Source organism: Salvelinus sp. IW2-2015, linkage group LG4q.1:29, assembly GCF_002910315.2.
Source record: "Salvelinus sp. IW2-2015 linkage group LG4q.1:29, ASM291031v2, whole genome shotgun sequence".
NCBI classification, from domain to species: Eukaryota; Metazoa; Chordata; class Actinopteri; order Salmoniformes; family Salmonidae; genus Salvelinus; species Salvelinus sp. IW2-2015.
This window is the reverse complement of record NC_036842.1, coordinates 57,911,700-57,936,361: the sequence shown is the minus strand read 5'-3', so window position 1 is coordinate 57,936,361 and position 24,662 is coordinate 57,911,700. Positions and strand designations below refer to the sequence as shown.

The 24,662-nt window shown below is 42.1% G+C and overlaps 2 protein-coding genes across 6 annotated transcripts; both read right to left on the bottom strand.

The window, feature by feature from the left end:
- Positions 1-582: 582 nt before the first annotated feature.
- parvb (parvin, beta) lies at positions 583-14,879 on the bottom strand. Of its 3 annotated transcripts, none has more exons than XM_023985159.1 (13): positions 14,531-14,879; positions 5,223-5,312; positions 4,381-4,451; positions 4,174-4,276; positions 3,861-4,001; positions 3,008-3,123; positions 2,857-2,915; positions 2,737-2,756; positions 2,586-2,647; positions 2,421-2,489; positions 2,188-2,289; positions 1,996-2,068; positions 583-1,547 (listed from the first exon to the last, which is right to left on the bottom strand). In XM_023985159.1, exons 1-13 carry the CDS (start codon positions 14,643-14,645, stop codon positions 1,471-1,473), a joined length of 1,098 nt encoding a protein of 365 aa, XP_023840927.1. In that variant the 5' UTR covers positions 14,646-14,879; the 3' UTR covers positions 583-1,470. The 3 variants fall into 3 exon arrangements, with proteins under 3 accessions (XP_023840927.1, XP_023840929.1, XP_023840928.1); XM_023985161.2 differs by lacking the exon at positions 14,531-14,879 and adding an exon at positions 12,691-12,764; XM_023985160.2 differs by lacking the exon at positions 14,531-14,879 and adding an exon at positions 6,958-7,105.
- A 565-nt stretch (positions 14,880-15,444) lies between these two features.
- hdac10 (histone deacetylase 10) lies at positions 15,445-24,494 on the bottom strand. 3 transcript variants are annotated; one of them, XM_023985156.2, is made up of 20 exons: positions 24,239-24,494; positions 20,601-20,735; positions 20,346-20,442; positions 20,072-20,169; positions 19,816-19,920; positions 19,634-19,702; positions 19,409-19,535; positions 19,213-19,278; positions 19,039-19,098; positions 18,844-18,933; positions 18,607-18,713; positions 18,431-18,498; positions 18,036-18,300; positions 17,318-17,408; positions 16,847-16,932; positions 16,676-16,732; positions 16,501-16,582; positions 16,063-16,251; positions 15,748-15,907; positions 15,445-15,599 (listed from the first exon to the last, which is right to left on the bottom strand). In XM_023985156.2, exons 1-20 carry the CDS (start codon positions 24,301-24,303, stop codon positions 15,553-15,555), a joined length of 2,064 nt encoding a protein of 687 aa, XP_023840924.1. In that variant the 5' UTR covers positions 24,304-24,494; the 3' UTR covers positions 15,445-15,552. The 3 variants fall into 3 exon arrangements, with proteins under 3 accessions (XP_023840924.1, XP_070299079.1, XP_023840926.1); XM_070442978.1 differs by lacking the exon at positions 24,239-24,494 and adding an exon at positions 24,109-24,176; XM_023985158.2 differs by lacking the exon at positions 20,346-20,442 and having other exon boundaries at positions 24,384-24,485.
- Between the last annotated feature and the right edge of the window lie 168 nt (positions 24,495-24,662).

The window sequence follows — 24,662 nt, the reverse complement described above, 5'->3', positions numbered from 1 at the left end:
GCTACACACAGTTCAGAGTGCGTTCTGAGGAAAGGTCTTGTATATGACGCTTAGTGGTCAAGACTTATAGTTTAGAGCATTAGGATAGAGCGCAGACCGGTAAAAGTGAGGTCACTTCACCTCATAGAAGTGAAAGCGTTCTCTTAGCAAACACACAGGATTCCCAAACGAACAGGACAGCTCTACTGTATGGCTCACTGACAACCCTATCACACATTCCCTTTGGAAGCTGGCTGTATCAGTTGGTTGTTGTCTGTCCTCCAGCACTCCACAATCATCGACAGAGACAACACACTGCATGTGCTCCATCTCCACGTCAGAGGAGCAGAGAAAAACACAGACGCCATCACCTAGAGAGGAAAGGGAGATTTAGGAAAGGGGAGGTCGCCATGGTAACCAAGGAAATAGACAAGAAAATAAAGACAGGGTCCTAAAATAACCCCATAATTCCTTTGCTAAACCGGATCCAGAGGGTTTGTGATGCGGAGTTCTAATCTACACCCCACTTCTGACTCACTTTGAAGGCAAACTAAGAAAGCTAACGTACATGTATGAAGTGTATAATTAAAGCAACACACGCTGTCTGAGTTGAAACATTTATTTTGGGATAGACAGACATCGAGGCAGATACATACAAGCAGTGAGACAAGTTGTTCTCCTGGCGATCAGACTTGACTCATCCCTCTTAATAATTTACCCTCAGTCTAAAATGCATGAGTGGACTCCTGTAGGCCACATGCAGCTCTCTGGTCTCTCACTCTCTGCTACATTGCGGTGGAGAGCCTCGCTAGCTGTTCTCCGGACGGTCTACTGGGAATCGTCTGAAGGGCAGGTTAATACCACAATGCTTTGTGGCTCTCTCGGGTACAGTAGGAAGAGAATAACATGGCACTTAAGGCGAAAGGCAACAGGGTCAGCATCGGGTAAGAAATATGGCTTGAACCTGTCCATATAAACAATCGGAGAAATCTAAAAGTACTGTTAAAATTCATTCATATCATACTTTGGAATGGCAACATACAATAGAACAATAGATGTAGTAATAATACCATAATAATGATATGGGAATAATGTACAAAGCTTTCTGAGATATGATATACAGCAAGTCTTAGCATATGCAACAGTGGATCATAAATATTATCTTATAAAGCAGTAGTGGCTTTTTTGCATAAAATACAAACCCATGTTTTCCAGTTGCATGAACCTAAAACATGTACTAAAACATGAAACATATGTGTGCTTGGGTAGGGTTAGCATAAAGGAGGATTTAAATACTGTCATTGGGGAGATTAAATACAAACATTCCGAGTCTCTTCAGGCCATCCCACTGATACAAGGGTGGGCCTTTGGTTTAGTCCCAGTGGATTCCTCAGGGGTTCAGACATCAGCCAGTGTGAAGGTAGCACAAACACAGTGCCTTCATTCTCCTCACACTGTACTGTGGCTGTGACTGTGCGTGGCAGGTAGACATCACTCAGAGTTCTTATAGTTGGTGAACAGGTTGTACAACACCCTCAAGGTAGACTTCAGGTTCAAGTTCACAACGTCTAGAACCAAACAAGACAACACAAAATAAGTCAAAAGTTATTTAAAACAAATAAACAAACTGCTCCCAGAGGAAAGATCACAAACACACACACACAAAAAAATAGGCAAGTCAAGGTAGTTCATGCTGCTTGACTGATTCTGGGTAATATTAGTATGCAAAAATAAAAAATGAAAACACCCACACATCTTGTGAGACTTTATATTCAGAATGATAAGAGCTGGCGGGGTTAGGTTGGGTGTCTGGGTCAAAGGCTGGCTTAGACATACACCAATGTTCAAGTATCTAAAGTGAGGCAACAGCTACACCTATTGGACATCTACGGTATTACAGCTGCGTATGTGTCATAAGCTCTCCGATGCACAGTCTACCTAAATCAAGTGTCCCTTTCCAACTGAATTCACACTACCTGCATTCCCCCACCATGTGTTACTGGCTTTCTACTATACCTTCTGGCCTGGCTTTGGGTTTCTTCAGGCCTCCGTCCTGCATCAGTTCAAAGGCAAATGCCACGTTGTGAACCTGAGGGGAACCAGGGGAGAGGATCAACCGGAGGAAACTGCTAACAGTCGACTAAAGAATCACCACATCTACAAGTCCACCACTTACAGAGAAACACCACTTCTAATAATCCTACCTACCTTCTGCTCAAAGTTCTCTGGTGTGAGGAAGAAGTTGTAGAGGGGGACAAAGTAGTTCTCCAGCAGTCCCATCAGCAGCACCAGGTACACACCATCAGCAAACTGGACACAAGAACATAAAAACCACATGACGATATGGAGGAAAACTCACTGTATCTTATGCCCAGTAGCTACAGTATGTTATATTGATTGAGCTGTTGTGTATTTAAATAAAGCATCATCAGATTTCTAACCTGTGACTCCAACTCTGTGACCTCCAGGTTCAGCTTGTTCAGGTGTTTGTTCACAAAGGTGATGAGGGACTGATGGAGAGAGGGATACAAAAAACGAAGCGTAAAGTATGACGGAACCAAACACAATGCCTTCTGCAAGTTTGAATCTCTCTTCAAATATTTTACCTTCTTCACAACATTGAGCTTGTCCGGTGCATGATCCAGGAGGGTGTCAAATGCATCCCTTTCTGAGAAACAGGAGATAACAATAATTTAAAAAACTCCACAATAATCAAATTTTACAACTGACCTCAATGTTCAACCAACAAGTACTCACCAAATCTACCCATCATCATCCTAGAAAGAAGATAAAGAAAAGCGGAATTGTTACACCTGTATACTGTAAGGACTTCCACGGAAACTGAAAACATACAACCGATATAACGGTAGTACATACTCTGTAGTGCTCGTCAGCTCCTTAGTCACATGAGACGTCTGCAGTATGCCTTCTCTTTTCTAAAACAATCAAAGCCACCAACACAGGTCAACGAGTCATCATCACGACGTGTAATAGATAATAGATGTCAATGTGTGCTGTGTCTCCTTACCTTGACCACCACCACCTGTACCGAGACGTGCTCTGGCAGTCTGATGGGGGCCAGGTAGTGCATGGCCAGAGCCACCAACAGGTACACTATGGCCACCAGGTTCTTAGCATGGATAGCTGTGGACGGCAGAGGAGACCAGAAGAGGGCGTTGTGAGCCGTGACATCACTTTGAATTACCATGGCTAGAATGACTTTACCATGGTTGAATGGTGTGCTATATTCACTTCAGTACTACTGTAATTCAGGTGAAATAAGGTGAAATACAGTTCAGTACTACTGTAATTCAGGTGAAATAAGGTGAAATACAGTTCAGTACTACTGTAAATCAGGTGAAATACAGTTCAGTACTACTGTAAATCAGGTGAAATACAGTTCAGTACTTACTTGTAAATCAAGTGAAATACAGTTCAGTACTACTGTAAATCAGGTGAAATACAGTTCAGTACTACTGTAAATCAGTGAAATACAGTTCAGTACTACTATAAATCAAGTGAAATACAGTTCAGTACTACTGAAATCAGGTGAAATACAGTTCAGTACTCACTGCCTAAATCAAGTGAAATACAGTTCAGTACTACTGTAAATCAGGTTAAATACAGTTCAGTACTACTATAAATCAAGTGAAATACAGTTCAGTACTACTATAAATCAGGTTAAATACAGTGCCTATGGTAATATTCAATGAGAAGATAATGTATCTCTTTAAAGACTTTAAAGATGCCATAACAGAACTGATCTGTAGTAGCGCTTGTGTAAAAGTATGTGTCTGATGGTCTGTGAACCCTTACGTTAGTCCTGTGTGTCAAACTGGATATTGAATTACTGTATTTTCAGGGCTTAGTGGACAACTCACAGTCGACGCTCCACTCYATGGACCAGCCGTGAGGCCGGAGCAGCTCGTTGACGGCCTCCAGTACCGTCTGGAGCTTCTGTTTCTGTCCTATCTCTGACTGGGTCACCTCAGCCACGTTCAGCTTACGCCCAGACAGCTTCTCTGTCACCGGGAGAGAGGAGTTACACGGTTATGCAAATCTGTATACTATAACATTCATCCAAATACTGTGTACTGCAAAGTTACTTCTTCAACTCTATAATTTGATGTACAAACGATCAAACACAAGTTCAGCCACAGACACTACACAAAGTCCAAACTAATTCTTCCTTACCAAATAATTTCTGAAGCACCTGTCCATCATAGCAATCCTCCTCCAAGCCTTTGACGATGATCCTGTCCTCTTCCAGCTCATTGTTGATCCAGTCTATCAATACCTAGGAACAAGAACATACAGTTGAAGTTTCAGGTTTGGATCTGTTACCGGTGTTTGATCTACAGTATACAGAAAGAAATACTAAGCTTTGCATAAGACACCTACCCTCTGAAGATCTTTGAATTTTGGATTCTCCCTTGAGGTCGGATCCAGCATGTTCCTCTCAGCATTCTCTTCTAAGAAAGGCATGATTGGAGAAAGACACTCAGCTGTGAAGCCAGAGGGATCCAACTAATACATGGTGGAAGTGAACACATATTCTGACACATTCGAAGACCTCAACATGCCCACCCAACCCCCACACACACACTCAGTCCTCTTCTCCTTTAGAGAGCACAGTTATCTTAAATCATAGAGTGAATCAGATTGGTGATGAGCGGAATTATTAAGACACAGGGTGTTGTGCTAACTCCACCCCTGCACATTGCTCTTTCATTTCCTCTTCCACCAAAGGTCACTCACAGACACAATTAGTTCCCAGAGTGCCCAGAAGTCACCCCCAATCAACTTCAGTAAGGTCTCCAGACATAACCTCGTAACCCTCAGGCACCAACGAGTACAATTGTCACCAAAGGCCAAAAGTGTCATCAACAGTTCACCAAAGGCATCAGAAGTCAGTGACCAATACACCTACAAGACTGAAGTGGAATGACAACAAATGGCACAACAGTTTTGGATACATAAGATTCTGTAGATGAGAGAGCCTATGGTTTGTCCAGGAGGCCTACAGAGACATTCCAAGTAGAATCCTTTCCCCCAGAGGGTTCTACATGGAACCCAAAAGGGTTCTACCAGGAACCAAAAAGGGTTCTCCTATGGGAGTGTACTGTATGTATTGAGGTTAGCATTAGGAGTTTGAGTTGGTGTTACCGAGCAACACAGAAACATGTTGTGCGTATGAAGGTTAGTTTTCGGGTAAAGGTTTGAGTTTTAGGAGTTGTTGTTACCCAGCATGGTGTCCTCAGGGTGGATTTCAGTCCCAGAGGGCAGCATGGGAGTGTTGATGGCATTCTTCCCCTCCTCATGAAGGTCACTCACTGGGGACAGGGACAACAGAGAGGACCCAGCATTAGATAAACAAGTTTAATCAATAGCATTAACCTCAGAGTGACCGCCACCACACACATACACACACCTTCAGTTTCAAATTGTATTAGTCGTATGTACGGGATACGCATGGTGTACATCGTCCAATCGCCACGACAACAACATAACAAAAATAAGGAAAGACAAGAATACTAACATAAAGTAAACGGCTCTGTGGAGTAGAAGAAACAACAACGTACAGCTCAAGTTTCAGGTGTAGATCTGTTATCAGTGTCTAGAAAGAAATACTAGGCTATGGATAAGAGCCTAGCACACACACACACACACACACACACACACACACACACACACACACACACACGCACACACACAAGTGAAGATATTTATATTTTCGATTCTATTAAAGCTCAGTGAGAGGACACACACACAGCACACCCCACAGCTGTCTAAGGGTGGCAGCGGTGGGCTCCTGTGTGTGTGTGTCTGTGCGTGCGTGCGTGTGTGTCTACCCAACTGTCTGGTGTGAGGGGGGGATTAACACACTGCCTGGAGCCTAAGACCGACGCCACACCTTCTCCATGGGTAGTTCTACACTAATACTAATCCAGAAATCTAATGACTCTATTAGTGAATTGATGATAACAAGCACTCAATAGGACGCATCGACATGAATTCGCTGATCACTGAGGATGTAAACAGTCTCTTGTGACTGTTAAGCGCATGTAATATTTGATCCTGGGTTCCCGAGACTAGGCTGTAAACAAACCACAAGATGAAGCCAAACCAATCTGTTGCTGAGCTGAGCTTTGATTCACCTTCACTGACACAGGCTGACGTTACCTCTGGGATGTGGCTAGTGTCTACATTTAGGCCTCCAACCCTAATGGCTACATTCCTTTCATCTTCCTCTGCGGCAGAAAACAGCAGACAGCGCATTTATGGTATGCAGAAAACAGCAGACAGCGCATTTATGGTATGCAGAAAACAGCAGACAGCGCATTTAAGGTATGCAGAAAACAGCAGACAGCACATTTAAGGTATGCAGAAAACAGCAGACAGCGCATTTATGGTATGCAGAAAAGGGATGTTGTTGATGTTGGAGAAAGGAGTAGTCCTCTGTAGTTTGTAAAGATGTCCTATCTGATTTGCCCTGCTGTAGAGCTCAACCACAAGCCAGCGGGCCTGCCTGCATCACACACCAGATCAGCATTTCCTTGATAATTACAGTCCTGCATTTCATCATAATTGTGCTATTTCCTCCCACTGTGACTCTGTCCAGTACATCTGTGATACAATCGAATGAGTGAAAATTACTGTTAAGGATTTGACCAAAGCCCTCCCAAACAATAATATAATATAATATAGCCAAATAATACTGCCATAGAAATGTAATGTGTCAATAGATCACAACCGAAGCTGAATCTGGATTACTCCCCAGTTACTTGGAAACTGAAGAAAAAATATTCAGCATGCATTTCTCATATCAAAACACAAACACGAACAGGTCCCTAAACAGCAACATACCAGCAGCACTCACAAAATGTAAATACGGTACAGGGCATGCTTCCCCATTCATAAATCAGAGTTGGGGCAGCCAGCCCTTCCAGCCAATCCCACCATGTCAAACAGAACTACCTTGTTTCTTCCTCTTGGTCCCACATAGTAGGCCCGCCATGTCTCCAGAAATTAGCCCAGGGATCCCAGAGGTGCTCAGAGAGTAGCAGCGAAGTGAAGGTATAGTGGTAGAGAGAGTGTGTGTGTGAGAGTGTGTGTGAGGTCCTGCCCGGTGGGACTAGGCAGTGGCCGAGGCGTCATCACGTGTTTATTTCTGTCACAACCCCCCCACCCTTACGGTCCAGTTACAGGAGCAGAGGAGGGGTGGGTGTATGAGTGTGTGTGTGTGTTGGTTCTTCTATCCTTGTGGGGACCTAAAATCCCCCAAAGTCCCCACAAGGATAGTAAAACTAGGTTACAACTAGGGTTAGGGTTAGAATTAGGGTCAAGGGTTAGGAGTTAGGTTTAGGGTTACGGGTTAGATAAAATAGGATGGGGGGGGGATTACCAGGGCAGGAAAGGAACTGCAACCACAATAGCAGAACACTACCTAACTAACCCCTGGGATGCTACAGACAACACAGGACAGGACAGAGAGCATGGATACTACTACACTACACTACTGCACTGACGTGGACCATGTTGTGTTTGTGTACCCAATCTAGCAGCAGCAGTACTGCGTAGGAGGGTGCAGAGTAACACAATATGATTAAACTATCATAACATATAGGAGAACAGTCTAATGCTGAATAAACTCAGACAGCAGTGTGATGTTCCTGTTTTTTGTTTATATGATAATCAGAGGTAAGCTACATATGAAAAACCCAACAGGCTATCTTTCTTGGTTAGAGATGTTCTTTAGTGTACAACTTCGTCCTTATGCTATCAGCGTTGCTTTCAGGTCTTAAAGGTCCAATGCAGCTGTTTTTATCTCAATATCAAATCATTTCCTGGTAACAATTAAGTAACTTACTGTGATTGTTTTCAATTAAAATGATCAAAAAGAAACAAAAATAGCATCTTAGCAATTTCCCAATAAATAATTTTGCTAGGACTGCATGGGAGTTGTCTGGTGGAAAACCAGCTGTTGTTGGCAGAGAGGTTTGGAACTCTCTTTCTTATTGGTCTATTAAAGAATTTACCACCTGGTGATTTTACCAGGCAGGCCAAAACTCCATCCCACCACAACAGGCTGACATTTCCTACACTAAAAGGGCATTATCATAATTTTCTAAATGTCACAGTATTATTCTAACCTCATAGTGTGTAAATATACACTATATACAAAAGTATGTGGACATCAGTTCAAATTAGTGGATTTGGCTATTTCAGTAAATTCAGTATATATTTCAGTATAAAATCGAGCACACAGCCATGCAATCTCCATAGACAAACATTTGCAGTAGAATCTTGGCCATGTACTGTTATAATCTCAACCCGGCACAGCCAAAAGAGGACTGGCCACCCCTCAGAGCCTGGTTCCTCTCTAGGTTTCTTCCTAGGTTCCTGCCTTTCTAGGGAGTTTTACCTAGCCACCGTGCTTCTACATCTGCATTGCTTGCTGTTTGGGGTTTTAGGCTGGGTTCCTGTATAGCACTTTGTGACATCGGCTGATGTAAAAAGGGCTTTATAAATAAATGGGATTGATTGATTGAATGGCCTTACTGAAGAGCTCAGTGTCTTTCAACGTGGCACCGTTGAGCAGCCCCGGTCAACTGTAAGTGCTCTTATTGTGAAGTGGAAATGTCTAGGAGCAACAACGGCTCAGCCGCAAAGTGGTAGGCCACACACGCTCACAGAACGGGACCGCCGAGTGCTGAAGCGCGTAAAAATCGATTGTCCTCGGTTGCAACACGATTCCAAACTACCTCTGGTAAGCAACATCAGGAGCTCATCAGGAGCTTCATGAAATGGGTTTCCATGGCCGAGCAGCCGCACACAAGCCTAAGATAATTTTTGACTGCACTGGGCCTTTAATCTGTTTTGCTACATTGAACAATGAATCGTGCGCTAAAAGTATTCCTCTTAATATAATTACACTAACTCAGTTCTACCCCCGGCCTTGCAGTGAAATAAATCACCAGCCAGCTTCTTTGCAGGCATTATATGAAACACCTGTCATGGTTAAGACCATTAAGAGAGTAGAGTAGGCAGAAGACTGCAGTCAATCGACAAAAACAACAACATACCACAAGCAATTTAGCTGTAAGCTGGAGGTAAAGTGTCAAATTCATGGTGTAAATATCATCTAAATATACCCATTCTATGAAGATGAAAAGCTTACATCTCCTTATATCTCAGTAGATTTTCAACGTACAACAAGGTTCCCGTGCCCCCTGAGGGAACTTGATTTACTGTGACCCGGGGAAAGTTATTTATGCCTCAGTGAGACAGGCAAGGCCTTAAATTTAGCCATGGTTATTTATGTCGGGCAGGCAGCATAGGCATGAGTGACTAAACGGACACAGAATCCATATACACCCACTGTCCAGAGCTGAGATGACCATGTCACAACCCTGGCCTGGGCTATTCAGAGCTTTCAGTTGACTATGATGACAGTCATGCTGACTCTACTACTGGTAAACCTTCACTGATTGTTAACACTTATCAGGCTTCAGAAATAACATTACATAAAGGAACATCATTTCAACGGAGAAAACCATCGCCATCAAATATTTCTCTACATCTCTATATTTCTCTATTTCTCTATAACTGCCAAGAGACAGTTATAATATATATACTGTATATACACAGTGCCAGAAACTATTCATACCCCTTGGCTTATTCCACCATCTTGTTGTGTTACAGCCTGCATTCAAAATGTATTAAATTAAAAAAAAATCTCACTAATCTACACACAAATACCCACAATGACAATGTGAAAACATGTTTTTAGAAATGTTTGCAAATTTGTTGAAAATTAAATATAGAAATATGTAATTTACATACAGTACCGTTCAAAAGTTTGGGGTCACTTAGAAATGTCCTTGTTTTAGAAAGAAAAACCAAAAAAAAATTGTCCATTAAAATAACATCAAATTAATCAGAAATACAGTGTAGACAATGTTAATGTTGTAAATGATTATTGTAGCTGGAAACGGCTGATTTTTTATGGAATATCTACATAGATGTACAGAGGCCCATTATCAGCAACCATCACTCGTGAGTTCCAACGCCACATTGTGTTAGCTAATCCAAGTTTATAATTTTAAAAGGCTAATTGATCATTAGAAAACCCTTTTGCAATTATTTTAGCACTACAACTGGCCTTCTTTATACTAGTTGAGTATCTGGAGCATTTGTGGGTTCGATTACAGGCTCAAAATGGCCAGAAACAAAGACCTTTCTTCTGAAACTCGTCAGTCTATTCTTGTTCTGAGAAATGAAGGCTATTCCATGCGAGAAATTGCCAAAAAAATTAAGATCTCGTACAACGCTGTGTACTACTCCCTTCACAGAACAGCGCAAACTGTCTCTAACCAGAATAGAAAGAGGAGTGGGAGGCCCTGGTGCACAACTGAGCAAGAGGGCAAGTACATTAGAGTGTCTAGTTTGAGAAACAGATGCCTCACAAGTCCTCAACTGGCAGCTTCATTAAATAGTACACGCAAAACACCAGTCTCAACGTCAACAGTGAAGAGGTGACTCCGGGATGCTGGCCTTCGAGGCAGAGTTCCTCTGTCGAGTGTCTGTGTTCTTTCGCCCATCTTAATATAAAACTTTTATTGGCCAGTCTGAGATATTACTTTTTCTTTGCAATTCTGCCTAGAAGGCCAGCATCCCGGAGTCGCCTCTTCACTGTTGATGTTGAAACTGGTGTTTTGCGGGTACTATTTAATGAAGCTGCCAGTTGAGGACTTATGAGGCGTCTGTTTCTCAAACTAGAGGTATTTCTGATCAATTTGATGTTATTTTAATGGACAAAAAAGTGTTTTTCTTTCAAAAACAACAACATTTCTAAGTGACCCCAAACTTTTGAACGGTAGTGTAAGTATTCACACCCCTGAGTCATTACTTTGTAGATGCGCCTTTGGCAGCAATTACAGCTGACTCTGTACAGCTGTACAGAGTCTTTTTCGGTAATTCTCTAAGAGCTTTGCACATCTGCATTGTATAATATTTGCCCATTACTCTTTTTAAATCATTCAAGTTCTGTCAAGTTGATTGTTGATCATTATTAGGCAGCCATTTTCAAGTCTTGCCATAGATTTATTTTCTAGCCGATTCAAGTCAAAACTGTAACTAGGCCACTCAGGAACATTCAATGTCGTCTTGGAAAGCAACTCCAATGTATATTTGGCCTTGTGTTTTAGGTTATTGTGCTGTTGAAAGGTGAATTCATCTCCCAGTGTCTGTTGGAAAGCAGACTGAACCAGGTTTTCGTCAAGGATTTTGCCTGTGCTTAGAGCTGTATGGCGTTTCTTTTTATCCCCCCCAAAAACTATAGTATTTGCCGATGACAACATACCAATAACATGATGCAGCCACCACCATGCTTGAAAATATGAAGAGCGGTAGTCAGTGATGTGTTGTGTTGGATTTGTATTCAGGACAAAAAGTTAATTCATTTGACGCATTTTTTGTAGAATTACTATAGTGTTTCTTGTTGCAAACAGGATGCATGTTTTGGAATATTTTTTATTCCTTCTTTTCACTCTGTCATTTAGGTTATTATTGTTGAGTAACTACAATGTTGATCCGTACTCAGTTTTCTCATATCCCAACCATTAAAAACTCTTTAACTGTTTAAAATCACTATTGACCATGGTGAAATCCCTGAGCAGTTTACTTCCTCTCCGGCAACTGAGTTAGGAAGGACATCTGTATCTTTGTAGTGACTAGGGTGTATTGATACACCATCCAAAGCCTAATTAATAACTTCACCACTCAAAGGGATATTCAGCATCTGCTTATTATTCTTTTTTTTTTTACACATCTACCAATCGGTGCCTTCTTTTTGCGAGGTCTTTATGGTTGAATCTTTGCTTGAAATTCACTACTCGCTTGAGAGACCTTACAGATAATTGTATGTGTGGGGTACAGAGATGGGTTAGTCATTCAAAAATCATGTTAACCACTATAATTGAACATGGAATGAGTTCATCCAACTTATTATGCGATTTGTTAAGCACCTTTTTTACTCCTGAACTTATTTAGGCTTCCTATAACAAAGGGGTTGAACACTTATTGACTCAAGACATTTCAGATTTTAATTTTGTATACATTTATAAACATGTCTACAAACAAAATTCCATTTTGACATTATGGGGTATTGTGTGTAAACACTTCTTTGGTTACTACATGATTCCATATGTGTTATTTCAGTTTTGATGTCTTCACTATTATTCTACAATGTAGAAAATAGTAAAAATAAAGAAAAACCCTGGAATGAGTAGGTGTGTCCAAACTTTTGACTGGAACTATATATCATWAAAAAAAAAAAWAWTAATTTTAATGTTTAAATTTTCCTCTGTGTTATACAAATACTTTCCCTGTGAAAATGAGTGCGGGGGACATATCAAAAGCCCATTTATTCAGTGTAATTTCAGAAGTTAGTTAGGTGACTGACTGTATTATACAAACATTCATTTATTTTTAACATTTGCAGGGGTAATGCAGTCGGTCACCTAACAAACTTCTCAAATTACACTGAATAAATGGGCTTTTGATATGTCCCCAGCACTCATTTTCACAGGGAAAGTATTTCTCTATAGCTTCTCCAGCAAATAATTTCTAGATGATATATTTACTACATAGACTAGATCGAAAAATATAATGCTGAAACTAAAATATGTGAAACAAAAAATAACTTACTTGTGGGAGTACTTTCTGAGGTAGACATTGCTGTAACACTGAAATAATATTTCCCTCAGTCACACCCATTAAGACATAATGGAGACAGTAAGGATACACTCTTCATTATAATAAATTTAAGGCCATGACTAGCACTTTTTACTGACTATTATCACTCTCAAGTCCAGTGCAGTGGTGATTGACACTAGCCTTAAAAGAACACATCAGGGAGAGAGATGCTTCCTTTCTGTTTATCTGCAGAAACAGTCACAAACACATGATATCTAGGTCCGGCACACACAGAAGGAATCTGAGTTCAACACATAGCAGTAATACAGCTATTATAACAGACATTTATTTTCTTCAGAAGGCGTTATAATGTGTGTTTGGCCTTGATCACAAGCTGCTGTTCATAGTCTCAAACTGAGAGTTGCAACTTGCACACTTATTGGGCAAATCATAGAGTACTGAATGTGTGGTTTTCATTTAGATTTTTTTGTAGGCAACAAGCTCTCTCAGGTACCCCTTCAGGATACACAGAGATGAAAGGCAATTTCCCAAAGAGCGAAATTTAATATAGAAAGTGCCTAAAGTAATTACCCAGTGAATGTACAGTTAGGCCTATACCACTCAGCTCGTATTGTCGTATTGTCTGGTTGTGATCTTTCTTAGTTAAAAAGACTACAACCAAACTGACCTGGCTACACCTTTCAATCATTCACTGAATACATCTATTTTTATTTTTTTATTCTGCATTTATCACAGAGTGCTGTCTTGAAACTGTTCTTCCATCCCCCCAGGCCAGGGCTATCATCACTTTCACCAGTCACCACAAAGGGGCACTCTTTAGCTGTGGTATAAGTAACAAACACGGAACATGAGCTTTACCTTCAGGAAATCTATTCCCCCTTAATAGAGCACGTGCCCAGAACACATATAGGAGGTACTGAGTGTTGATGACTGGAATTTACTGGGGTTCCACAGCAATTACAACCTAGCCTCCATTTTCCTGCCTTTAGAGTTTCTTATATAGAAATGAGCGAAAACACATGCCAGGCAGGGAGGGACTGACACACACACACACACACACACACACACACACACACACACACACACACACAACACACACACACACACACACACACACACACACACACACACACACACACACAGGGGCCAAATCTTGCAGCTGTTCATACTAGACAGAGAGTTGGGAAGTGGGCTTCAAAATAGCTTGGTAAATAAATTAAAAAGTGAAACTGCACGACTAGGACAGACCAAACTTTATTCAAAAGAGAAGAGAAAGTAAACATCATGGGAAAGTAATCCTCTTACTCATTATCTTAATAACCTTGCATTCTTGGCATAGGTGATGACCATCTGATCTATTTATGTTAATTACATCATGAGGAATGCCACTTGCCAGTCTACTTTCTTTGTGGCTTTGTTTTTACTTGCTTACATTGAGTATTCACTTTGAAACTTCCCAAGGTTGATTTTTTTTTTTAAATGTACACAAAGTTTAACAGTTAAAATACTTGCCATGGCATGTATGATTTGTATTGAAGTCCAATGTTTTATAATAGTAGGCTACTTCTGATCATAGCCATTTCAATGGCTTGAAATAAAGATGAGAAATAATTGACAAAGATGTGGCTCATGCAACCCAGTTGTTGTTCTTTATTCCAACTAAAAAGGTTTTATGAAGTTATATCCTACATTTAGACCCTTGTCAATATAATGTATTGATGGGAAACGTAAATTGCAGCACCATGGACAGCGGGGAATAAAACGGATACACAAATGTGTGGTATTATGACAATGTATAACGTCACGCTTTAGGGAATTAAGCATATGTTACCTTCTTTGGACTTCTTCTTTCTAACCAGCGTTCCTCCTAATTTTCCAAGGAAAGATTCGTCCTTTTTCATTTTGCCTGACTGCGAAGTCGCTGACCTAACAGGAGCTCCAGCCATCTTTGACGAACGGTCAACTAACTGTTCGCTGCAGCTCAATTCTGTGAAACCTCAATCCCCGTGATTCATTGAACACCTGGAATTAAGTCCGCTGGCAGGAAAAAGGACGTGGCGCTTCAAAAGAAGACAACACTTCGGGCCGGTAGCGGTAACAATAGGCAAAGAGGAGCGCCCGTTTGACTTCAATGGACCGGATGACTCAGTTAGCAGACAAGGCATCGCCTTTATTATTAGCTACCCGACAGCGCCGGTCAATGGCTGGATGTAGGTTGTCCCATGAGAGGAGAGGATGCGTCACACAATAGCCCATAGAGGGACGGACCCACTGTTTGATGCATAACAATTTGTCATAGGCTACTCAACATCTATACCAGTAGTCCTTATTCAGAATCAGATCTAATACTCTGAGGAACTAATAAATAATTAACTAACACATTTATATTATGGATATTTTGGTATGTATTCCCATTTCCATGTATTTTGGCAGTAGTGTTTTACAGCAGTATTTCTGTGGTATGCTCTAGTTTTCCATAGAAAATAGGTTTTGCTTTTGACACAGATCACAGCATTGTCTACATCTTTTCTGACCTAACTGCATCCTCTGTATTAATACTGAATGACCCTATGACTTAACTTAAATTGCGCAAACAGGAAGTTGTTTCTCAATTTCCATCACACATGGACTGATGAAAACAGAGAGTAACGATGATATTCATATTTTGTTGTGTTGCAATATGGAGATTATGCAGTGCTGCAAGTTTCAGACATTTTCAATTACTAGATAGTGGAATGACCAACAGATGGTTTAATTGTTTTTAATTACCAAAATTACAAACAGTATAAAAATGGATGCCTGGGAGATGGATTTTCTCCCCTGGTCACAAACTCAATTGGTGTGGAGATTACTTCAGTCCTGGTTCTGTCCTTTTTCCTCGACTTCTTTCCCCTTTGCAGCTTTAAAAGGACAAAAATGTATTAACAATCTGAGGGGTCAGTATTTTCTTGAGGTGTCTATACTAATAACTATTTTGGTTTTCTAAAATGTTATTATCCATTTGAGTAACTGAATAGGTTTCCTTAGAGGCTGTGATCATTTGTTCACCTGCATTCTGCAGAAGTCCCCAGTGTGTCTGCAGCCTCTGTCTCAGTCTCTCCATGGCCTCCATGTCCTCAGGGAGAGGGGCCCCCAGGGGTCCCAGAGAGGGAGCAGGGTCCCCCAGCAGAGAGGCTGCTGTGGTCCCTACAGCCTCCTTCTCACCCTCCTGGGATGTGACAACAATATGTTAGAGGATCATCCCTGCAACACTCATACGACGTGAAAAAAATACAGAGAAAAAACATAATTCAAAATACTTTAAAACTGCATAGCTAGGACCAAGTCAAAGTGGGGCCCTCACTCCCTCGGTGTCCCTCTCACCTGTATAAGGGCAAGTGTGTGGCCCTGTGCCAGGCCCTGGAGTAGGCTGGTGATCTGTGCCCAGGCTGCCTTCCCCACCTCACTGCCTGGCCCCTGCACCAGCAGCACCAGCCCAGGGTCATACTCATAGGCCAGAGGCAGGAGCAGGCACAGCACAGCCTGCATCAACCCCGCCACATCACTGCAGCCCTGTGGTGGTACGCAAACACACACACACACACACACACACACACACACACACACACANCACACACACACACACACACACACACACACACACACACACACACACACTGTAATAATACACTGTACACAACAGATGCTGTGCATTAAAATAAGGTAGAAAATAACATACATCTCCTACATAAAACCTTGGCAAGCGCAACAAGAGAATCATGTCGTAGGAGTACGTTTCCTTTTCCAAATAATTTGCTGTACCTTTTTCAGACACACAGAAACCTGATATCTGGATTTCTGCTCCTCTGGCTCCTTACTGCTGATCTGCACCACGAGTGCTTTCCTAAAAGACAAAGGTGAAGGAGATGTTTATGGTTTAGAAGGGTATTTATGACTGTGTGGTTACTCTGTGTGGTTACTGTGCAAACATTCTCACCCGTCCTCAGTGATGTATGTCGGGATCTCCCCATCCCCCAGGTACACCAGCAATAACCTGTGAGGAGAAAAACACTCACCAACTGAGTGTTCGCCACCAGTTTCTCTGCTGGCTTATGCATGTCCAGGATTGAGAATGTACTCAAGGTCAAAGGTCATAAACGGTGTATACCGGTTGGTGAGAGACATCTGAGCATGCTGCGCGGCACACAGCATCGCCACGGAGACATCAGGCACCAGCGCCAGACCGTTACGAATCTGACAGATAGTTAGCATCAAAGTGCCAGGTTAGCCAAAGCCAAATCACTGACCAAATATCAGAGGCCAAACCACACCATCTCTCTACAACTTGTGGTGCTGGGAATAATAGCCCCATAGTTCAGTTCATAATACATAAACACACAATACCCTCTGTGTATTCATCATGTTCCAGCCCCAGGAATAGCAATGTGTTGCATTACTTCATCACAAGCAAACAAAGGCAACATAAAATGTACTGGAACTAAAGAAACACACGGGCAAAAGTGATGTGCAATTGATGCAGTGCAACAATTGAGGGCATTTGATGTATGTAATGACTCACAACGCAAATTACTTTTGATGAGTAAGATGAAATTACTCTTAGCTTCTAAACACAGCTCACCTCTTGTTTCTTCATCTTTTCAAAGAGCGCGATGACGCTGCAGAGAGACATGAGAGCTTCCTCCTCCGCCGACCCTTCAAAAAAGTTATCCCTGGTTATAAAATAAGACAGTATTATTGAAGCTTCACCAAAACCATTGGAGTCCAATAAATATGATGTGTATTCATATTATCAAAGTAAAAGTACAAATTGATTAAACAGGAACTATGATCATACTTTAAAAAGTTGCACTGTGCAGAAAACGCACCGCCAATTCCTGGTTGCTAAAATTCGAATAGTTTACTTAATTTCCGTTTATGTGACAAAACAAGCAAGCATAGTGTAGAGAATCATTGTACCATCTAAACCGCTGTAAAATATATTTTTTATAACCAAAAATATTGTATTTTCAGCTGTTTGAAGCTGGTATACAAAACCGAAAGTAAGACGGCAAAAACAGGAAGCATAGAAATAGCGCACATAGAACAGATCTACCACTTCTTAGACTTGATATTAATGAGGACAGATCTATAACACACATTTCTATGTGAATTTGATCAAGTTGGCTAAAAGGTTACATATTGCAGCTTTAACATTATTGTGGGTGAATGTATCTGTGGGTGGTGAATGTATCTGTGGGTGGTGAATGTATCTGTGGGTGGTGAATGTATCTGGGGACATTTGTTGGGGACAGAGTTAAATCTCTGAGGTATCTCAGGAGTATAGGTTAGGGACAGACCTTAGTCTTTGCAGTATCTGAAGAGTTGGGGCCAGTGATGACCTCACACGGTCACATCTGTCAGGGACCTCCAGGTCAGCAGGGATTGCCACTTCAGTGTGGACCGGAGGAGCCAACCGGGACGGAGGCTTCATCCACACCACCTCCTCTTCCTCCGCTTTCTGACCATCCCCCTCTTCTTTCTGACCCTCCTCAGCCTGCACACCCTCTTCCTTCTCTGCCAGCTTACAGCGTTTAGTGCTGGGCTCAGACACGGGTGGGGCAACTGGAAGGGAAGTGAATGGAAGGAGGGAGGAAAGATAAGATTAATAGCTATATTAGGGTAAATCAGGTTGATATGTTGTAAATGAAGTGATGAGATCTGAGCGTGATCAGAGGGTGATGTTATATAGTACCTGTGTGTTTGAGGCAGGCCCAGTATGGCTTGTGAGCTGATCTAACACACTGAATGGACTCCAGAGCACTGCAGGGACGAAGAGAACGTGGCAGACACAATGTAGTGCGTTAACTGACTGTACAAGCTATTTAGGTTATAGCCTTTTTTAAAGCTGTGACTGACACGTCAGCCCACCTCTCACATGGGCCGTTCAGTTCTGACGTTTGGGGGGTGGGATCTCCGAGTAAGGTCTGGACGGTCTGGCACACTGATTGGGACAGTGAGATCAAGTTGTACCCTCCCTAAAATAGTTTTTTATAGAGTGAAACGAGGTACAAAAAAACAGCAAAAACAGTTCCTGTTTTGTTAATGTGACTCATTTCAGAAAAGAGTGACACCGTTAAATATCATAAGTCTATGAGTGACCGTCACCTCCAGGACAGCACACAGTTTCCCCCCAGCCAGGGACTTCAGGAGGTGGGTCAGGTGGGCAAAGATGTCTGGGGTGGCACACATGTGACCCTGGGACACAAGCATAAAAGAACGCTTGCTTATACTGTACAACCATAAGAATAGTGTCTAGGCCTATATTAGTTGGTCATTCATTTAAGCAGTAGAATGCCTTACCTCTGGGTCTCCAATGGCGGAGTCAAAGCCTGCACACACAAAGACCAAATCTGGACTGAACTGGAACAAAGAGCATTCATTTCATTCAGTCATCATTTGAGGTTGATATGTAGAGAGAGAACGTCGCACACGTTTTGTGAGTGCTGCCGATTCTGACCTGGGAGAATGCCTCACCTCATATGCGATGGGTAGGAGAACATGGAAGAAGACAGAAAGGTAATCACTGTTCTCCATCCCCACCTGTAACCAGTCAAGAGATCAAATTGAGAACTGAAGGCATAATGCTACTGAGAAAGTAACAAGTACTGTATGGTAGGCAGGGCTCCTTGATTTAAAAGGACTTCTAGAATTCTACTTCTATGGAACTCACCTTGTTCCAGGGTACGTTGATGTTGAAGCCAGCACCCTTCTCCTTGCCCACACTGTCATAGTCTGATTCCCTCAGGTTGGGCCAAAAGCCTTGGTGCTCATAGCGGTGCCAGGAAAAGTACAGCACACTGGGGGGGAAGAGGGGTGTCAGTCAGAGCAATCTGCAGATCAGACAGGTTTGATTACCAGACAAAAGGTCCAGTTAGGATCAAGAAAAGACACTCACCTTGGGTCATCCTCAAAAGCGAACTGCACCCCCTGTCCGTGATGCACGTCCCAGTCCACTATCAACACCCTGGGGAAACAAAAACATTCGGAGAAAAACAAACACACATTCGCCCACTCTTCTACTTTCAATGCCCTACAATGGAATCAGTTAAGAGTGGGTTCTATTCAGGCCCTGCTCACCTCTTGATACCGTACTGTTTCTTGGCATAGTGGGCAGCGATGGCCACGTTGTTGAACACACAGAAGCCGTTGGCAGCACTGCGCTGACTGTGGTGTCCTGGGGGTCTGATGAAAAAAAAGAGGTGGGAGAGGGAGGTGAATCTGAGTACCAGATACCGTAACTGTGCATACAGGAAGTCCATGACACCTTGCGGGGCATTGTAAATAAAACAGGACAAACCCATATGCACTCTGTTCCTCCGTGGTTAAAACTCACCTGACCAAGGCCATGCCGTTCCTTACTTTCCCCGTCATCACACTGTCCACCAGCTGGAGAGTGGCCCCGATGGCCAACTTGGCACAATGGTAGATGTTCTAGAGGCGAAAACACAAGCAGAGAACATGGGTTTCACAATGCTAACTCTGATTCGGTCAGCCTCATAGTCAGGTCCCATTGTGTGCTTTTCTATATTATGTGCACTATACTGTATCTTCTCCATTTGAGACAATGCAGCGATTAGTTGATTGATTGACTGTCCATCTCATCTCACCGGGTGGAAGTAGACATCCCCATACTGCTGGGTGAATGTCCTCAGCTCATCAAGGCTCATGTATGGTGTCTTCTTTACTGCTTCCAGGTACTCCTCACTGTAGGTACGACATAGAGCAGTGTGTGTGTGTGTGTGTGTGTGTGTGTGTGTGTGTGTGTGTGTGTGTGTGTGTGTGTGGGTGGGTGGGTGCGTGCGTGCGTGCGTGCGTGCATGCATGCGTGTATGTGTGTGCATGCGTGCGCGTGATAGACTCACCTGTGAGCCAGTAGGATCTCTGCGTCGGTGGCCTGGCGTATAGGCACAGAGACACAGCGCTCAGCCAGACCCTCCTCCTGCAGAGCTGTGTGACTGACAGTCAGACGCTCAGGGATCTCAATTTTACAAGCCGGGCTGAAGAGAGGACATGCAAATGTAAGCCAAATAATTAGCCGGGTCATTCCTACTCTGCCGGGCCTTCCGGACCACATGTGAAAGAAAAAGTATAGATTTTCCATCTGTTTTGTATTCTATCAGAAAAGGGACATGTTTGACTATCAGAAAAACATATTGGTCAAGCTCAGGCACTTAAATCCTAATAAATATAGGCATATGGTTCACACACGGAACATTACATATTTCCTCTACTTAATCACCCTCCCGGATCCGGGATCCTCCTCATCAGAAGCGCTGACTAGCATAGCCTAGCCTAGCGCCACAGGGATATCATATAATATAATTTCATGAAATCACAAGTCCAATACAGCAAATGAAAGATAAACATCTTGTGAATCCAGCCAACATTTCCGATTTTTAAAATGTTTTACAGCGAAAACACAATATATATTTATGTTAGCTCACCACAATAGCCAAACACACAACGCCATTTTTTTTCTTTTCTCAGAAAGTCAGCAGATTCTAGAGTTGCTTCTTTTAACTCAAAGCAGGGACAGGCCGTGACCCCCCTCATCTCTTTGGCAGAGACAGGTTGTGTCTCTGTACTTGATGTGACCTGGCAACACACGTATCACTTGATGCATCTTCATTGAGTCTTTCGCTGCAGTTTTTGGACGATAAAAGCCCACAGCTGTAAAGGCTGTCAGTCATGAATTGGAGATTCTCGTGGGTTTAACATTGGCATGCCTCACAATCAGCTTCCGTTGGTGCCACAACTCAAAACGGCCTAAAGGTGCAGAAGAAAGAGTAGGAGATTGAGTCTTGACTTTCTGACAGGAGTTTCCTGTGTAGATTCTTCATTGTCGGTCAGCAACCTTTTTTTGAATCTTCTGTATGTTTGGCGTGACAGCTTGTTTCCTCCCTGTAGTCGTGCGTCACACATCACCCCTTCTTGGATTCAGCAGTTCTTCGTACACACATCTCCAGCCAATCCAACCCTCTTCTTTGAAAGACCTAGTCTGGTTGAGCCTTTGGAGTTGGTACTTCTTCACTATGTTCCCAATAGTTACTCTTGCAATCTGCCTCTCCCTTTCTTTTCTGGTGTTGCGATATTTAGTTATAATAAATGTCTTCAACCAATGATGAGTGCAACAGAAGGGTTCTTCTAATGGTTGGTTGGACAGGATGAGGTCTCAGCATGGCATTCACTTTTGAGCCAGGAGGTTTGGAATTTCCCTTGATGCGTTGGAATCTCTTGTTATTTTTCCTTTTCTCTGTTCCCTCTTTTCTGGTTACAACATGATTACTACCATCTGTTATTTCATAGTTTTGATGCCTTCACTATTATTCTACAAATGTAGAACATAGTAAAAAATAAAGAAAAACCCTGGAATGAGTAGGTGTGTCCAAACTTTTGACTGGTACTGTAGATAAAACCGAGTGTTAATACTTACTAGCGTTGCACTGTTGTTTTCCCTGCCCCAAAAAAGATTGACACTTCCTAAATGTGATGTCATTGTGGGAAGGGGCTGTTTTTTAAATGGGTATCACTACCAACTAACAGGGGAGAAAGTGAAATCAGGGAAAGGGGGATACCTAGTCAGTTGTACAACTGAATGCATTCAACTGAAATGTGTCTTCCGCATTTATGACACACGTAAATTCTTAAATACGGTAACAAATAAAATAATCATGAGAAGAGTAGTGATGACAGATATTTTAAGTAGGACTATAAAATAATGAATAAATATTTTTTATATTTTATTATTTAATGGCTTATATTTCTCGTAGAAGACAATGAATATCACTGGGGAGATGGCAAAAACGCCTACATCCACTGAAACCAAAATGGTAAAAATGCATAAAAGTGCACACAGTGTATTCGGAAAGTATTCAGAGCCCTTGACTTTTTCCACATTTCGTTTACATTACAGCCTTTTTCAAAAATTAATACAAAAAAATTAATACAAATAAAATGCCCTCAATCTACACACAATACTCCATAATGACAAAGCGAAAGCAGTTTGGAAATTTTTGCAAATGTATTAAAAATAAAATACAGAAATACCTTCTTTACATAAGTATTCAAACCCTTTGCTATGACACTTGAAAAAGAGCTCAGGTGCATCCTGTTTCCATTGATCATTCTTGAGATGTTTCTACAACTTCATTGGAGTTCACCTGCGTTAAATTCAATTGATTGGACATGATTTGGAAAGGCACACACCTGCCTATATGGTCCCACAGTTGACAGTGCATGTCAGACCAAAAACCAAGCTATGAGGTCGAAGGAATGGTCCGTTGAGTTCCAAGACAGGACTGTGTCGAGGCACAGATCTGGGGAAGGGTACCAACAAATTTCGGCAGCATTGAAGGTCCCCAAGAACACAGCGGCCTCAATCATTCTTAAATGAAAAAAGTTTGGAAGCACCAAGTCTCTTCCTAGAGCTGGCTGAGGGAGGTGATCAAAAACCCGATAGTCATTCTGACAGAGCTCCAGAGTTCCTCTGTGGAGATGGGAGGACCTTCTAGGACAACCATCTCTGCTGCACTCCACCAATCAGGCCTTTATGGTAGAGTGGCCAGACGGAAGCCTCTCCTCAGTAAAAGGCACATGACAACCCGCTTGGAGTTTGCCAAAAGGCAAATCAATGATGAAAACCTGCTCCAGAGTGCTCGGGACCTCAGAATGGGGCGAAGGTTCGCCTTCCAACAGGACAACGACCCTAAGCACACAGCCAAGACCACCCATTAGTGACTTCGGGACAAGTCTCTGAATGTCCTTGAGTGGGCCAGCCAGAACCGAGAATTGAACCCGATCTAACATCTCTGGAGAGACCTGAAATTAGCAGTGCAGGGACGCTCCCTGTCCAACCTGTCTGAGTAAAGGGTCTGAATACCTATGTAAATACGATTTATTTGTATTTTTGAATACATTTGCAAACATTTCTAAACCCGTTTTCGTTTTTTCATTATGGGTTATTGTGCGTAGATTAACGAGGGGGTAAAACGTGTTAATCCTTTTTAGAATACTAATACAGGGGGGTCTGAATACTTTCCGAATGCACTGTATCTCTGTGTTTTTAGGTAAAATACACATTTTACACTAAAGTGTTATTTCTTGGGGATTGAAAAGGCACCACATAACAGGAATGACCCAGCTAACAGTGTGCACTCAAACACTTTTGAACAAGTGCACTCACACGCAGCCTACACGGGTCAGTACACATAAACACATTGCTTGTCCTAATATTTCTATATTTCTTAACTTTTAGATTCGTGTGTATTACTGCACTGTTGGAAGTTAGGAACACAAGCATTTCGCTACATCCGCCATAACATCTGCTAAATGTGTGTATGCGACCGATAAAACGATTTATATTTGACTCACCCACTCATACGTACACACACAGCAGAACGATAGTTATCATAATCTTTGATATAGATATCAGTTTTTGCTCTCTTTCGCTAGACTGCAGTGTGTAGGACAACAAAATGCACAATAAGGAAGCAAGACTTACTCAACCCATAGCAGTTTGTAGCGAGTCATCTCCTCATCATAAATCAAAGCGGTTCCAGACGACATCTTTCAACAAAGTATTCGCGACTTCAATGGCAGAATGGATCACAACTTTAAAGAAAAGTTGACGGAATGTAGATAGCTACCTGTAAATTCGAGATATTCGACTTCAGGGAAACACATTCATCGCGCTTTTCTTGCCAACGGCGCAGACATGTTTGTTGTGTTGAGTGATCACAAGACAGATTTGATTGGTCTCAACGAGTACCGTTACATTTATACATTTTGAATTTCATTATGTTTTTTTGGTATTAATAGCACAAGTGGATTTGGGAAATGACTTAAGGCGATGTACATTTTTTGAGCTCAATCAAAATAAAATATTCTGTAAAAATAAAAGCTTTATGTCTTCGTAAATCCACCCC

Bases quoted from the DNA above. Each gene is read 5' to 3' on its own strand.
- hdac10 (XM_023985156.2), bottom strand. From the start codon at position 24,303: ATGTCGTCTGGAACCGCTTTGATTTATGATGAGGAGATGACTCGCTAC. The intron at 19,703-19,815 runs GTGAGCAGGGCC...TTGTTTCCCCAG, and splicing joins AAACAGTACGGTATCAAGAG to GGTGTTGATAGTGGACTGGG. The intron at 17,409-18,035 runs GTCTGTCCCTAA...TTTTATAACCAG, and splicing joins CAGATACTGCAAAGACTAAG to GGATAACTTTTTTGAAGGGT.